This window comes from Galeopterus variegatus, unplaced genomic scaffold, assembly GCF_000696425.1.
Source record: "Galeopterus variegatus unplaced genomic scaffold, G_variegatus-3.0.2 Scaffold2994, whole genome shotgun sequence".
NCBI lineage: Eukaryota > Metazoa > Chordata > Mammalia > Dermoptera > Cynocephalidae > Galeopterus > Galeopterus variegatus.
In genome coordinates this window covers 197,544-212,556 of record NW_007729105.1, presented here as the reverse complement: position 1 = coordinate 212,556, position 15,013 = coordinate 197,544, and the positions used below count along the sequence as shown (strand labels likewise).

General features: G+C 49.2%; 1 protein-coding gene across 1 annotated transcript in view; it reads right to left on the bottom strand.

Moving 5' to 3' along the window:
* The window catches only part of TMPRSS4 (transmembrane protease, serine 4), a 36,320-nt gene that overhangs the window by 4,051 nt on the left and 17,256 nt on the right, over positions 1–15,013 (bottom strand). Inside the window, exons 3-8 of the mRNA XM_008583684.1 lie at positions 9,752–9,904; positions 8,559–8,688; positions 5,829–5,933; positions 4,823–4,863; positions 2,172–2,331; positions 963–1,129 (exon numbers count right to left, since the gene is read on the bottom strand). Of these exons, the coding sequence (XP_008581906.1) occupies positions 963–1,129; positions 2,172–2,331; positions 4,823–4,863; positions 5,829–5,933; positions 8,559–8,688; positions 9,752–9,904 (756 nt within the window). The remainder of the gene's footprint in view (positions 1–962; positions 1,130–2,171; positions 2,332–4,822; positions 4,864–5,828; positions 5,934–8,558; positions 8,689–9,751; positions 9,905–15,013) is intronic.

Genomic DNA, 15,013 nt, shown 5'->3' with positions numbered 1-15,013 from the left:
GATTAAAACAAATCCCTGGTGCAAATCTTGAAATAACCCCAGGGTTCAGGAGAGCCTGCCAGCTAAGCCCTCTGAAAGGTCTACATCAAGGTTTCTATAACACCTGTTCTGGGGGATGTTAAGAGAGGTGGCATGAAAAAGGAATTCTGTGGTCAAATAAGTTTAGAAAATGGGTGTTAAACACAATATAACAGATTATTTTTAAAAACTTCTAACATCTTTAATAAACTAATGTGCTCCAAGAAGGGAGCTATAAATGAAAATGCTTCTCAAACTTATCTGACAATGGAACCCTCTCTCCCCCAAGGGACAAGTGTCTTGTGGAACCCACAGTTGGAAATGCTGATCTAAAAACTCCTCAACAAGCATGAGGCATCTAACAGAGCTGCTCAAAGATTCTAGGGGCTGCCTTAGAAGTAATGAGTTCCCTGCCCCTGGAGGAGAGCAAACAGGGGCACGATGACCCCTTGGCAGGAATATTTTGCAGGCTCTTGGGCATTGGTCGATTCTAGGGGCTGCCTTAGAAGTAATGAGTTCCCTGCCCCTGGAGGAGAGCAAACAGGGGCGCGATGACCCCTTGGCAGGAATATTTTGTAGGCTCTTGGGCATTGGTTATGGGTGGGGAATGCACTGGATTATCTTACAACTGGATGTCCCTTACAACTCCAAGACTGGAAGAATCTATGATTCTCACTTGAGGTGCTCCAAATAGAGAAAATGGACCTTGGAAGACACTCTAGCAGGGGATGGTGTGGGGGTTAGCTGACAGCTTGAGGAAGTCTCATTGTTTCAGTGGTGTTAGGCTGATATATAAGTTGGGAACAAATGGGCAAGCTCAGGCCTGGAGAGGAGAAGTGACATGCCCAGGGCCACTTAGTGAGCTAGCGGCAGAGTGGGAGCGAAACCTGGCGTAAGGGGCTCAGGTCGCCCGTGGGGCTGTGTTCCCAGGTGCCACTTCTCACCTGAGAATGTGAGTGGGAACTTCAGCTTCACCAGGGCAATATCCTTCTCTTTGGGGTACATGACGTTGAACTCAATGATGAAGATCTTGGCCACAGGCCGGGACAGAGTGTTGTCCAATTTGTTTGAGCCGACCCTCACCTTCCAGTTGGACACATCAGGATGCTTCCTGGGGGCAGAAACAGTTGGACTCAGGCCCGAGCCAAGCATGAGGAGGCTTTACCAAAGACTGGGTCCTCAGGCCCTGGGGTTGCGGTGCTGGGTGTCGCTGCCTTAGGAAGTAATATGATAGTGGAGCAGGGGTCGTGGAGAGGGGGAAGTCTGAGGAATCCCCTACCAGCAGCCAAATTCTAAAAGTGGATTCGATTGTTTTTCCTTAGTGAAACCTGCCCAAGGAAACTTCTAACTGGAGGGCGGGGGAAGGAGCTGCTTCCAATGCTAGAGCTCTGGGGTCCCAGCAACCCTTTTTCCTGTCTGTGTTACTCACGTGGCACCTATACTATAGTCAGTTACCTTATGTGCCAGTCTTTCTTTCTCCCGACACCAGACACAGCTTAGTGTGCTGGAGTGTTTTTCCGGGAAAAGATTTACAGCTCTTGTGAGATTCTCAAAAAAAGGTTAAGAACTACTGGCCTAGACTGTGAACCCCTTGAAGGCAGTGAGGGGTCCAATGCACTTGGGGACATAATCTGGCACTTGGTCCTGGGTAGGTGCTCATTGGATGTGAATGAATGGAAGTGAAGAGGGCCTGGGAATGGCCCTTCCCAGAGGTGTGGCTGGGACTCTCTGTGCCGTGCTGAAAGGGAATCCATACTATTTAATTTTCTTAAGTTTCTGGACATAATGAGGGAGTGGCAGAGACTCTAGACCTTGGAACCACTTCCTGGAAGACTGGTAAAGAAGGAGTGAGTTCTTGGGAATCCAGGCAGATGGGAAGAGCTTTGGTGCAGTGAACGAGATGGGGGTGGGAGAGGACACTGGGTGTCTGATGCCTTCCCACCTGGAAGAGGTCAAGCTTGATGCCAGAATTCTCTGCTCAAACCCCAATGCCCAACAAAGGGCATCCTGGCCAGCATCTCACTGGGGTGGCCATACCCTGTTAGTGGTTTCTAGGGGAAAGGAAGAGGGGGAGGAGACAGGGCCCCAGACTCTCCAGCCCCTCCATGGCCTTGACCGCCCCCCTGCCCAGCCTCCTCACAGCCAGGCCTCACCTGAAGCAGTGAGCTGCCGTGAGGATCCAGCGGTGGTCTAGAATGCTCCCTCCACAGATGTGCTGTTTATTGTACTGGAGGCTGACCTGCCAAGGCCAGGCATCCACAGGGGCCTCCTCCCCGCCCACCACCCGAGTAGTCTTCAGGCTGTCCCCACAGGCTGGACTCGGTAGGGAGGAGGGAGAAAGCAGGACGTCAGGCTCTTGGGGAATGGGGCTGCCTCCCCTTAGAGCCCGCCGTCTACCCTGAGCAGGGCCCTGTGACCAGATGGGTGGGGAGGACCAGGCCAATTTGGAATTATTCATGGGGAGATATTGAGTGTCCCAGACCACAGGCTTTCCCTAAATCTTCCTCTCCTTTTTTTGGCTTTGGATGTGTTTAGGAGTTTAGACTGTGATCATGGGTGTGTCCCTTATGCTGGGAATTCAAGACCTTCAAACCAAATAGTGATGCAGAATTACGAAAGCCCTGCTCAGGTGGACTGTCCCCAGCCACTCCCACTGAGTAACAGTAAACAGACGCCCACAGCTGCTTTGGGAACTGGAAGTGGGAAGAAATCTCCAGAAACTAGATCTTCCTTTCCCCAAATCATCTTTCTCCAAGTCCCTTTCCCCTGCTAAGGGGTTTTGCAATCTGACATCGTGTCTTCTCACTGACTTGGCATTCACATCTGACCCTTTAACTCCTATAAAATCCTCCCATTCCACCTCTTTGTCCCATTCTCTGCCTCCTCCATTCCTTTGGGCAGCCACTGCCATGGTGGTCATTCTAAGGGAAAAAGGCTGCCATCCTTTCCCATGCATCTGTGCAAGGCAGAGGTTTATCAAACATCATCTGATTTCCAACACTGCTTTCTCCATGTCACGCTGTCACTCCCTCAAAGCTCTCACTTCCCTCTTCGTGGGCAGGGCAGAGTTGACACTTCTCCTCCCGGCAGCCTCCCGCTGTCTTTATAGAAAATTCCTGTCTAGCCAAATTGTTCTGCTTGTACCTTCCTAAAAGAGTCATTCTGTTTTTACACAAGGAAGTTCCCCTCCCTGAAATTGTCTCCTCTCCTGTTTATCTAAATCATTAATTAACTCCACAGACTTGTGTCAAGTGCCTACTGTGTCTGGGGGGCAGTGCTGGATGCTGGGAGAGTGGTGGACAAGACAGAAAGACAGACATGGTCCTGCCCTCCATGAACCTACAGTTTCATTCTCCAGTGTTTAGCCTGCTTGTACCTTCCTAAAAGAGTCATTCTGTTTTTACACAAGGAAGTTCCCCTCCCTGAAATGTCTCCTCTCCTGTTTATCTAAATCATTAATTAACTCCACAGACTTGTGTCAAGTGCCTACTGTGTCTGGGGGGCAGTGCTGGATACTGGGAGAGTGGTGGACAAGACAGAAAGACAGACATGGTCCTGCCCTCCATGAACCTACAGTTTCATTCTCCAGTGTTTAGCTTAAGCACCACTTCCAGGCCACCTAATCCCTGGGGATCTTCCTCTTTTGGAATTCCCACAGCCTGTCCCTAGTGCTGGCCAGCCTTTTATTGTCATCTTGCTTCGGTCTTGTCTTCTCAGTAAGACAGGAAGCTCCTCAAGGAAGACCTGTCACTTATACATCTCTGTGCCTTCAGTGCTACTTGGTACAGCATTTCAGAGGATGTGACCATTCATTCATTCATTCATTCATTCATTGACTAGCCACCATGTGCCAGATCCCACACACTAGATAGTGGTGGGGGGCCACATGTTAATGAATAAAAATCTTAACATCCAGCAGGGAAGCACATACACTGCTAAACTGCAAAGGTAGTGATGTGACCTTTTTCCTTTTCTCTTAGGCTTTGCAATTTCTGGCCATCTTTGCAGGCCCGGCTCAGTTCTTCTGGATGAGGCCAGTAGGATGAGCTGGGCCACAGCGCTTGTTTTCTCTTCTAATCTCCTCTGTTAGAGCTAGAACGGACCCCTGAGATCCTCACTGGGCAGTTGGACTAAAGGGCTTCTTGGGAAAACGCCCCTCAGAGAGGTTAGGGGAGTTACTCAAGGTCACATGGGATGTGGGTGGGTCTAGCGCCTGGGTCTTCTGACCCTGTCCAGCTCTCTGCAGCAGGTCCACTGTGACTGCTACTCAGTTTGGCACTTGCCACGTGTCGTCTTGCATCTCTCTCTTACTCAGTCATAAGCTCCTGGGATTCTTTTATTTGTCTGTTATTTTCTACTTCCAAATGGTCCTGGACAAAGTTAGACACATTCTAACTTTTCAATGACTGTTTGCTCAACTGAATGTGGGTAATATGATCTTGGATACCTGAGCTGACGGTGACAAAGGAAGTTGTGTGGGCCCTGACCAGGGTGGTAGGGGGTGGAGGCCTGGTCCTGCCCTTTCCATTTTTCCTCCTCTTTCTCTCCTAGGTCTCTGCTCAGGCCATGGGGCTGTGTGCAGATGGTAGAGGAAGTTCTTTACATCAACCACTTGCAGGAGCATCAGCCGACAAGCCCAGAGGCTGGACCAAAGCAGAGCAAAACTTGGAGTTTCACCTAATGCTAATGCAACCCTGCCCTTTCCAAGATTTACTCTTTGAGAGATTTAGGAGTGAGGGTGAAGGTCCCCCTCCCTGTTCATGGCTGGTCCAGGCCCAAACCCTTAGAGATGGGGCGTACTCACCAATGCACTGCAGGGAAACCAGGGAGCCTGAGAGACAGGGTCTGGAAAAGAGACACAGGGCCCTGTGGTTTCTGCTTCTCCCCCAGCTGGGAGGCAGGGGCTCAGGCCTTCTGGCACTGTTGATTCAAGTCCCCTCCCAATACCTGAGAAACCTGCATAATGGGGACTGCACAGTCTAGAAACTGCATTAACACTCAGTTTCATTTGATTTGATTCAACACTCCCACTGTTAAGAACCTACAACGTGCTAGGCCCTGCCTGCTTCAAAGCCCAACCCTGGCTCCTGGCATCCAGAGAGGGAAGAGATCAGAGCCTGGAACAGAGCCTGCTACACTATGGGCTTTCCAAACTGAAAAATGGGATTTCGATGGAATCTCAGGCAGATGATCATTCTGCTACCAACCCTGTCCTTTCCAAGATTCACTCTTCGATGAATAAGCAACTTCCCTGAATGCTAAGGAGCCAGCATCCTCTCTGAGCCAGTGTGACTGAATTGCTGTAGTGTGACAGAATTCATTCGGATGCTGCATTCTAATGCAGGGTGGTGGGGCATGTGAATAGGCCATTGACAAGGGCCATGGAGTCTCTTCCCTGGATCACTGGAATGTGGGGAGGTCTTACTCTTGCCTGGGGAAGGGCAAATTGACCTTTGAAATCTTGTCTATTGGGTAATTTATTAGGGAACCTAATGTAGTAGGAAAAAACATTGGTTTTACTGTTCAGATTGATGCAAAGTTCACTTTATCCATCCCTCTGCCTTCGGGTAGGTCAGCACATCTTATCCAGCTGTCCATTGTATTAAAAAAAAAGGTCAACACAGAAAAACCTCTCAGAAATGTGATTCTACAGCTCTTGACATTTAATGATCTGCCTGGCTAGGAGTTCTTCCTGTTGTCTGGCTTACAGTCTCCTTGCTGCTGGTCTTTTCAGGGTGAGCTGGCTACAGCCCTAAGAGCAGCCTCCATGTGTTAGTCTTTTGTATGCCAGCAGGTGTCCTCTCACTTACCCACTTGAGTTTCGCACCCGAAGCTCCTGGCCGTCTTCTGTGATTTCAACAACATCCAGTTCCTGGTCTGGGCCAATTGCCACAGCTCTGAAAGTGGGTCTGCTGCTCATATCAGGAGGGAGAGAGAGTCGTGAGCTGGGGCAAGGGATTACAACAAGATGATAGGAGTAGCACCCACTCCCAGCAGAGCGGGGGTGGGGGTGGGGGTGGCAGGGGATGGTGTTGGCACTTGTCGGTGAGGGTGGGGCTGCTTTGCTGTATAGTAAGGGACATTCCCTTGGCATTCCAGGACTCAACCTTAGCTCAGTGCTGATGTGGCCTTGCTTTGTTGGGCAGGGGACTACTAGCCCAGAACACAGAGCTCTGGAGGAATGTTAGGGATCCCCTTAACTTCCAGCTCTGTCCCTATTTTAAATTTCCCAGCATTCTCTTCTGGTTCACAGCAGGGGGAACAAAGAGGCAAAGGGACCCAGGTTAGCTCCCTTCTCACCTTGGAGAGAATTGGAATATGGATATTTGGTTCTCCAAACATGGTGTCTGGTCTAACTTTAATAGTAGAGGTACATTTATGGACCTCTTGGAGATAGGTCAGGACTAGATCAGTCTTCATATGAATCCAGATCAACATTTCTCTCATTTGAACTACTCCTCCCTCTTTCCCTCTGCTAATCTGTGTTTGCCTTCTTTCAAACCTTGGGTTTAAGTCTTTCCTCCTTCAGGAAGCCTTCCCTGATTAATCCCTTCTCTCTGATTGTTCCTTTACTGAATCTGCCTCTTCCAAATCTTTCCCTTCTTCTCCACCCCATCATGCTAGTACAAGCTCTGCATGGAGGCTGGGGTCAATTCACGGCACTGGCTGAATGGCTCATTCACAGCCAGGAATGGTGGCACTACCTGGGTGGACCTGGGAGGAACAGAGTCTGCTTTAAGAGCCCTCCAGGTTTAGGTTCTTGTCCTTTAGTTTGATGCGTGACTTTGAGTAGGTCACGTTCCTTTTCTGGGTCTCTCCAAGCCTCAGTTTCCTCCTCTATAAAATGATGGTCCACAGGGTACTTCCCACCTTGGTTTTGTGGTCCTAGGACAAGAAGGACTTCCAATCCAGGTGACAAAGTAGAGAAATCTGAGACCCAGAAGGAGGGACAATGGCAGAAATGGACATTCCCAGGAAATTAACCTCTGTTCACCATTTACATCCTGATGAATAATTCTGACCAACTTTGATTTTTTAAGAGCCCAATAACCAGGTGGTTTGGTGCCTTAGTGAGCTCCAGAAGGGCAGAAATTCCAGGAGCTTATCATCTGAAGAATCCCTGGAGACACCAGGGTTTCATAATCAGGCCTCAGCCTGCGGTGCTAGGGACACCTGACTCAGCAGTTGACTGGACTGAGGGGGGAGGAAGGGCTGTCTGCAGGGAGGCTGGGCTGAAGTGGCTGCAGGAGGAGGGGAGAACAGCAGGTGCGGGGTGTGCCTTCTTCATGTCCTTGGAAATGAAGGTGGCAGGGTGTCCTTTCTAGAGAGTGATGGGAGCTGTATCCCATGGAGGGTAGAGAGCAGCAGAAGCCTGATAACCAGAGAGCAGAGAGGGCAAATAGGTCTGATCGATTTGTAATGGCTGCCTGGAGCATTTACTGAGTAAGGACCTTGAGGCTGCTTTAGGGATGTATGGGAGAGAGTTCTGTGATTGATTGGTGTTGTCTGCCAGTTATCATTTCTGCCTAGTTTCTGGGTCCAGTTTCTTAGAATCCTGAAGAAGTTTGGGGCCTTCCAGAAAGAGGTTATCCCACTCTGCAACTGAATACATGGGTTCTTTTCCAGCCTCTGCAATTAGGATTTTTGGGTGATCAACTGTCTCATCTCCCCTTCCATAACAGATGAAGCCCCATGAAAAGAGAGAATTACCTAACCTAGAAACAGAGATGCCATTATAACTCCTGATGCCAAGGAATTAGGGGTATTGGGCACAAATTAAATTAAAATTTAATCTACTTCTCAGTTACTTACTACCCAAGCAAGTTACTTTCCTTCTCTGAGCCTATTTATAAAATACGTATAATAATAACTACCTTTTTTGTTTTCTGCCAAGATCAAGTGAATATAAATATATATAAGCTAATTACCCTTATAATTATACACCTTTTTATCCACTCCATATTTGGAACTGCTTTTGAAATTTGCTGAGAGAGCTGGGATTGTGGATGATGGGGTCCTAATGAAATCAGGCTTGCTTAAATGAAATTTTAACCAATGGGACTTTGACTAAATAAATTAAGCTTTTGTATTACTGGACGGACAGCTTCTTGCAAAGTCAGGACAAAGGAGTGAGTCTTGAAGAGTAAAGGAAAAGAGGATTGCAAAGGAGCTAGAACTATGCGTGGGGTGTGTGTGTGTGTGTGTGTGTGTGTGTATGTGTGTGTGTATGTGTTTGTGTGTGGGGGGAGGGGGCAGAATACATTCTCTCACTAGCACCTCACAGTCACCCTATGAGGTTGTCATTACTTTCCCCAATTAACTCTGGAGGAAACTGAGGCTTAGGAAATTTAACTTCATGTTGCATGTAAGTGAAAGTCCTGGGATTCAAAAGCAGTTCTGTCTGACTCCAGTGCCTGTATTTTTAGGAAAGAAGGAGGAAGGCAGGAAGGAAAGGAAGAGGAGGAAAGAGGAAGGAAGACAGAGGAAGAGAGGAGGTGGCAGGGGTGAGGTGACAGCCTCTGGAGGCTTGGGTTGGGTACCTGCCATAGCCCATTTGCCCACAGGCTGTCTTGGCCAGAGCGTCCGTGAAGCCGTCGAAACAGGCAGAGGCCCATTTTCCGGTGGCCGAGTCCAGCACCTGCAGGGTGGATCGGTCCTTGGAGAGGCGGACTGGGAGGGGAGGAGGCTGGGTCAGCTGGAGGGTGGGGTCCATCTGGCCCACCCCTCTCAGAACTCATCGTGAGACCAGCCCGACCCCCACAGCCCAGAACTGGGGAACGCCAGAGAGCACCACCACTTTCCACATCAAGGGACGCCCTCCGTTAGGCTGTGTCTGTTTGAGGCTTGTTTTGGTGTTGGATACGCAACCAAATGTCCTGCAGTCAATCTCCATTTTGACTTGTTGTCCTGGCACAATGATTAATAGCGCCCCCTTTTGCTCTTATAGGTATCAGATTTGATGACACATTATGTGGTCACTCTACTCATGGTCCATGCTGCTTTCTCAGCCTGGGGCAACTCAGTGAGGGACCTAGGTCCTTCCTCGTGTATGGCCAGAGGGGGAGATTGACTGAGAAATACCATTGGCAATCGGAGGGCAGGTGCCTGCAGGCATTTGACTGCTAATTAAAAAAAGAGCAAATAAAGAGGAAGTCACTCAGCACCCCTTGAAAGCCTCTATCACCCATTTCCTGGATTATCTTTTTCTCTTCAGAGCCCAAGTACCAGGTGAATCAAGCTGGGCTAGCTCAGTCCAAGAAAGAACATGGGCTTTTATGCTAGAACATCTCATATCCCTTTGACGGATGTAGCTCAGTTCTGTTACAGAGCATGCTACAATACACACTAATGAATAGAAGGAGCAATAGCTGGTTAAGTGGCTTACAGTCTCTTTTCTAGTTCCCTTGAAATAACAGATTTCATGGAAAGGAGGAACTCCCCAAGGTCATCCTGTGCCTCAAATCCTCCCAGGCACAGCAGGAGTGGGACAGCCTCCGTTACAATTTCCTGTCCCCTCTGGTCCACATTTATCCATCAGACAGTTAATTGAGTGTTGCTATGTGTGGGGAGTACTCGGATTTAAATGTAGACAAGACACGATCCTGCTCTCAAGAACCTCGTACAACAGAGACGGAAACTAACAAGCAGGTTGGCAGATGCTGTACAGTGCGCCACGGGGACCTGAGCAGACTTCCTGCTGTGCCCACTCTTGTCCCTCGGCTCCTGGACTCACCTGCCACTGCAGACCCAGTGGGGAAGTTCTTGACACAGTGCTCCTCGTCCTCCCCCAAGGCACAGTTCAGCTCGCCGTCACACACCTGCATTTTTGGGATGAAGTGGAGGGGCTTCCCGCAGAGGAAGTAGTATTTATCCAGAATCACCTTGACTGGAAGGCAAGCACAGGGAGGGAAGAGAGGGCTGAGGGTCAAGCAGCAGCAGGGCAGGGAAAGGCTGTGTTTTCCTGAAAACATTGCGGGGCTTAGAGACAGGTAGATGGGTTCTAGGCTTAGTTCTGCCACCTAGTAGCAGATGTGCTTGGTCCTGAGCCTCGGCTTCTTTATCTGTAAAGTGGAGATAATAACACCTTCTTCATGCTCACAAGATGGCTGAGAAATCAAGAGAGACAGTGTGTGTGTGAGAGACATTTAGAGACAGGTGCTACAGTCTTTTACTCCCTAGTATTCTGTCTGGTCACAGAGGTGAAGACAGGACAGGGACCCGGAGTCCAAAGACCCGGTTCTGAGTCCTGGCTTTGCCATGTACTGTGCAACTTTACACCAATCACTTCCCTGTCCTAGTCCTCAATGTCCTCATCTGTGCAATGGGATGACGGTATCTACCTCACAGGGCTGCTGAGGACATGGGGTGAGCTGGCAGTTGTGAAAGTGTCTCGTAACTATCAAGTACAGTTCTAGAATTGGGTGTTTTTTATCTGGGATTGAAAAGACCATTAAGAGGTTGTTTTGTTTTGTTTTCTGCCTGCTGTCTTCAGATCCTGCAGGCTGCCTTCAATGCTGTTCCTCCTTTGCTGACTTGGGAGGATGGAAATGTGTTATGAACCCCTCAGGGGACAGATGTCGCACAACTTTTCCTTGGTAAGGACTCACAGCTAAAAAACCACACCTGGCAGGAAGGAACCTCTCCCTCCTAACTGAACTCTCCTTGGCCTGACGTTCCCTTCTCCAGTCCAGTGTCTCTCCTGGCTGGTCCTGAGAGTGGGGGCATAAGTCTAACCATGGTCCCCACTTACCACTGTGTTAGGACCTTTCCATACCTCATGGAATCCTGACAACAACCTTGGGAGGCAAGTGTCATCATTAACTCACATTACAAATAGGGAGAATCAGAGTTAGGGTTTATTTTTCAAGGCCACGGAGCGCTAATATGGTACAGCCAGGGTCCGTCTAACTCCCTGGGGTAGCTCAAGATGTCATCTGCCGGCCCCCATGCTCCTGGTTTGGGTGAAGCAAAGGAGAAAGAGCAGGTCAGATATTTTCTAGACCTTCAGAGTCTGGTTCATGGTCAGGAGCCAGGGTACAGCAGGGCCACCCTAGACTCCTGGAACAAAGCCAGGGCACAGTGTCACCAGTTGAGACCCCAGAAGCCAAAAGGTTGAGGGAACCTAGCCCAAGATGAAGGACTGAGTTACCACCTGATTGCAGAATCTGGGACACCCAGGCCTGGAAGCCACACAGGGCTTTCTGGGACCGGGAGAGCCCAACTCTAAATTATGTTTTAGTGCCTTCCCTGGCTTCCCTTCAAGAATTTGGCTCTCCGCTATGGCAGGGCATGTACTCAGAGAATGCAAACTCACTTGAATATTACCCTGAATAAAACAGGATGACAAATGTGCTGATGCTGCTGCAAAACCACCATCATGCTGGGCCAGCCAAGGTCAAGAAGAAATGACAAGAGTTATCTGCATCTCACACCCCCCAGGGCCCTCAGGGATTTGGATGGTGTTTATGTGGTAAATCTGCATTTCTACTCCCATGAGATGGGGATGAATCTGCTCCAATTGGGGGTTGGGCCCTGTCCCAGCTCTGTCCCCAACTGCCAAGCCTCCTCTCTGAACCTCTGTGCTTCAGTGTAGAATGAGGGGTTGGACCAGAGGACCTCTGCATGTCCTCCTACGAGGAGGTGGCTGCTGCTGGTGGAAATGCCACCATGGTTACAAGTGCAGCCTCCCAAAAGGCCATTGCACAGGTAGTCCTACCCTGGGTAGCAAATGTGTGTCCCAGGTCCCATCACTGCACAATGCAGGACACACACTTTTGCACAACCTGCTCTTTATCCAGGTCTTTTATGCACGATGTCATTCTGAGGGAGGCAGGACATTTTACAAGTGAGGAGACTGAGGATAAGAAAGGTTGAGGGACTTATGCAAGGTCACACAGCAGCAAGTAGCAGGTGTCCTGATTCCTACTCTGATCCCCTGTGCTCTACTCCCTGCTGTGACTGTGGGGCTGATGAGGGCAAGGACTCAGTCACAGAATGTGGGAGCTGAGAGGGACCATGGGAATTGCTGCTCATGCAGTTTAATATTCTTTGTCACAGATAAGTTGCCTGAGGCACAGTGGCCTGCTCAAGATCACACTGGTCTCAGGCACTGGCTGTGATGCAGACAGCACTGAAGGTGGGGAGGGGTGCCATCTGCCTGGGTGGTCCTTCCTGCTGCCTCCTGGCTTTCTCCCTCCTCCAAAGTAGAAATGCTCTCTGTTCTTCCAGCCAGTAGGGCTGCTCAGATCCACTCAGCTCTCAATCTTCGGATGATGGGGAGGAGGCAGCAGGGTATGTGGCTTCCCCTGCAAATTACCCATGTGGGTTTGTAACAAATGCCCTGTGCTCTCCCTTTAGAAGTCATCTGGTATAGAAGCCACCTGGGATACATGGAGGCTGAGTTCATCTCCCCCTTTCACTCTTGGAGGAAGGCTCCCTTCAAAGTGGAGGGTGGATACATGTGGATACACGTTTTTTCTTTTTCTTTTCTTTTTTTTTTTGATGGCTGACTAGCAGGGGATCTGAACCCTTGACCTTGGTGTTATAATAGATAAACTTTTTTTTTGCAAAGCTTTATGCAAATACCTGCCCCTGGCTTTTGGGGTGGTTGGGTGGAGGGTGTGGTTGGGGCTGCCACTTACTGAGGGGGTAAAGGTCAAGTGGGGGCTGCCACTTACTGAGGGGATGAGGGTGGAGGGTGTCACTCACTGAGGGGGAGAAAGTCAGGTAAGAGCTGTCACTTACTGAGGAGAGCCGTAATGATGATGGTTGCCAGGATCAGCAGTGCTGCAATGATGGGGACCCACACCTTTTTGAAGGCCCTTAGGGGTTTGCGGGGTTTGCGCAAGGGGGTGACATCTGCAAGGAGAGGAGAGTCAGAGGGGAAGAACATGCAGTCAACTCTCGGAGGCCTCCCCTGCTGAGGCCCACAGCCTCCCAGCCTCTGGCCTGCAGCAGGAATGCCTTGGGGTCAGTTATGGTTAACACTGGTGGGAGTGGGGGTTATCCCTGCAGCCTAGGCTCAGTTTCCTCAGCAGATGGTCACCCACCTCCTCTCACTTACCAGGCTCACCTGTCTTTCACAAGCGCCTGTCAAATGAGCCTCCAGCCCCAGCTCCTGCTTGTCTTGCCTCAGCCTGTGCTAGGATGTTCCACCCAGGTCAGTCTGACCTGTGTCTGCCCTGGAAGAGGTTTGAGTCTCTCGAGCATGTACCCAGGCACATACCCATTTGTTGTACTATTGTTTATACTTTTCCTGACTTCCTGACTTACGTTTTCATTAAACTATAAGCTTCAGGAGGGCAGGGGCCTCCGGCACAGTATGTGTTTAGTAGACACTTAATAAAAACTTATCCTAATGGCACCCATCTCCAGCTGAATCCAAAAATAGCCAGGCCCCAGCATGGACCTTGTCTTTTAGGAGATTACAGTCTGGGAAAAGAGGCAGACAGGGACACAGTTGCCAGTCCCACTAGGTGCGAGATGAAGTATGTTATAATAGAGACACCATCTCTGTTAGACTGGTGCAAGCTTCTTCAGGAGGTAGCCCTTAAATCCAGGTAGAGATAGACCAGCCCAGGCAAATCATGGAGGTGGGGAAGTGGGAGCCACCCGTGTGCCCGGAATACAAGGTAGGTAACAGCATGTTGGGGAGCGGGGACTGGCACAGTCAGTTGGTGGAGACTCTTGATTACCATGCTAAGGAATTTGGATTTTAGGCAGCAAGGAGCCATCCAAAGTTTTCAAGCAGTGGAGAGATACAATCAAATTAATATTTATAAAGATGAATCTTTCATTAGGGAGGAGGTGGATTGGAACAAAAGAGTCTGGGGTTAGGGAGAGCACGTAGGAGCCTATCACTGCCTGAAACACAGGTAATAATAACTTCATTGTCCGTTTCACGTGGTTACCCAAGGAGACGAGAAAGGCTTTGGAAAGTGACATTCTCAGTAAGTAAGAGACAGGTTCTTTTAAGTCCCAGCTTCCAGCAGGCAATAGGTAGAGGAGGTGCCATGGGGACCTCTCCTCCAGGGAGAGCTGGGGCAGGGATGGTGGCAACCCCGAGGAACCTGAGAAAGCAATACGAGGGGTATTCAGAAAGTTCACGGAAAGATTCCTATTATCTTTCAATTCTATCTTCCCACGAACTTTTTGAAGTCCCTTCGTAGGCCGGCTCCGGCCTCTCCCCTCCATGTACTCCCTCCTGCATCTCCTTCAAATTTTTCTTCAAGGTCACCTTCTAGGTGAGGCTTTCCTCAGTCTCCCTGGTTAAAATGAAATCTTCCAACATTTCCATTTTCCTTCTTTGCTTATTATTTTTCCCCAAAGCACTCGTCACCTCTAAATACTCTACATTTTGCATATTTTGTACATTTTCTGCCTCCTCCCACCCAACTTTGACATGAAAACTCCATGAAGATAGGATCTGTTTTGTTTACTGATGAGTCTCTGGTGCCTAGAACAGTGGCCCATAGTAGGCACTCAGCAAGTATTTGCTAAAGGAACAAATGGATTGCTGTTTGCTCTGTTCTCTTAAGCACACCCCTTCCCTCTTTCTCACGGTTCTCCTTTTATTCTGCCAGAATGATGGCTGGTCACGTGTCTGTCTCTATCCCTTCCCTCATCTCTTCCAAAGCAGAGAATGGCATCCCGCCAGAGACTGGGGCCCAATCAGTGCTGAAATTAATGAATCTGTTGATAAGGGAAAGCTTAGGAAACTTTGTGTTTCCTTAAAAGAGAGTTTTAACCTCCGATACGGAGGCCAGACACTAAGGATGTGGACTGGAAGTGTTACTGCCTATAAACTATCAGGACCTGGCTCAAGTGGGTTATCAATAATGTTAGCTGATATTGTTTTCAAAGGTCCAGCAGCCAGTGTTCAGAATTGTCCTCTTTCCTGTGGCCATGGACATGGTGACATTTCTTTCATTTATTCAAGCATGGTTTATTTATTGAGCATCTGCTTTTGGGGACATGAGATTAGTTTATTTTCTCA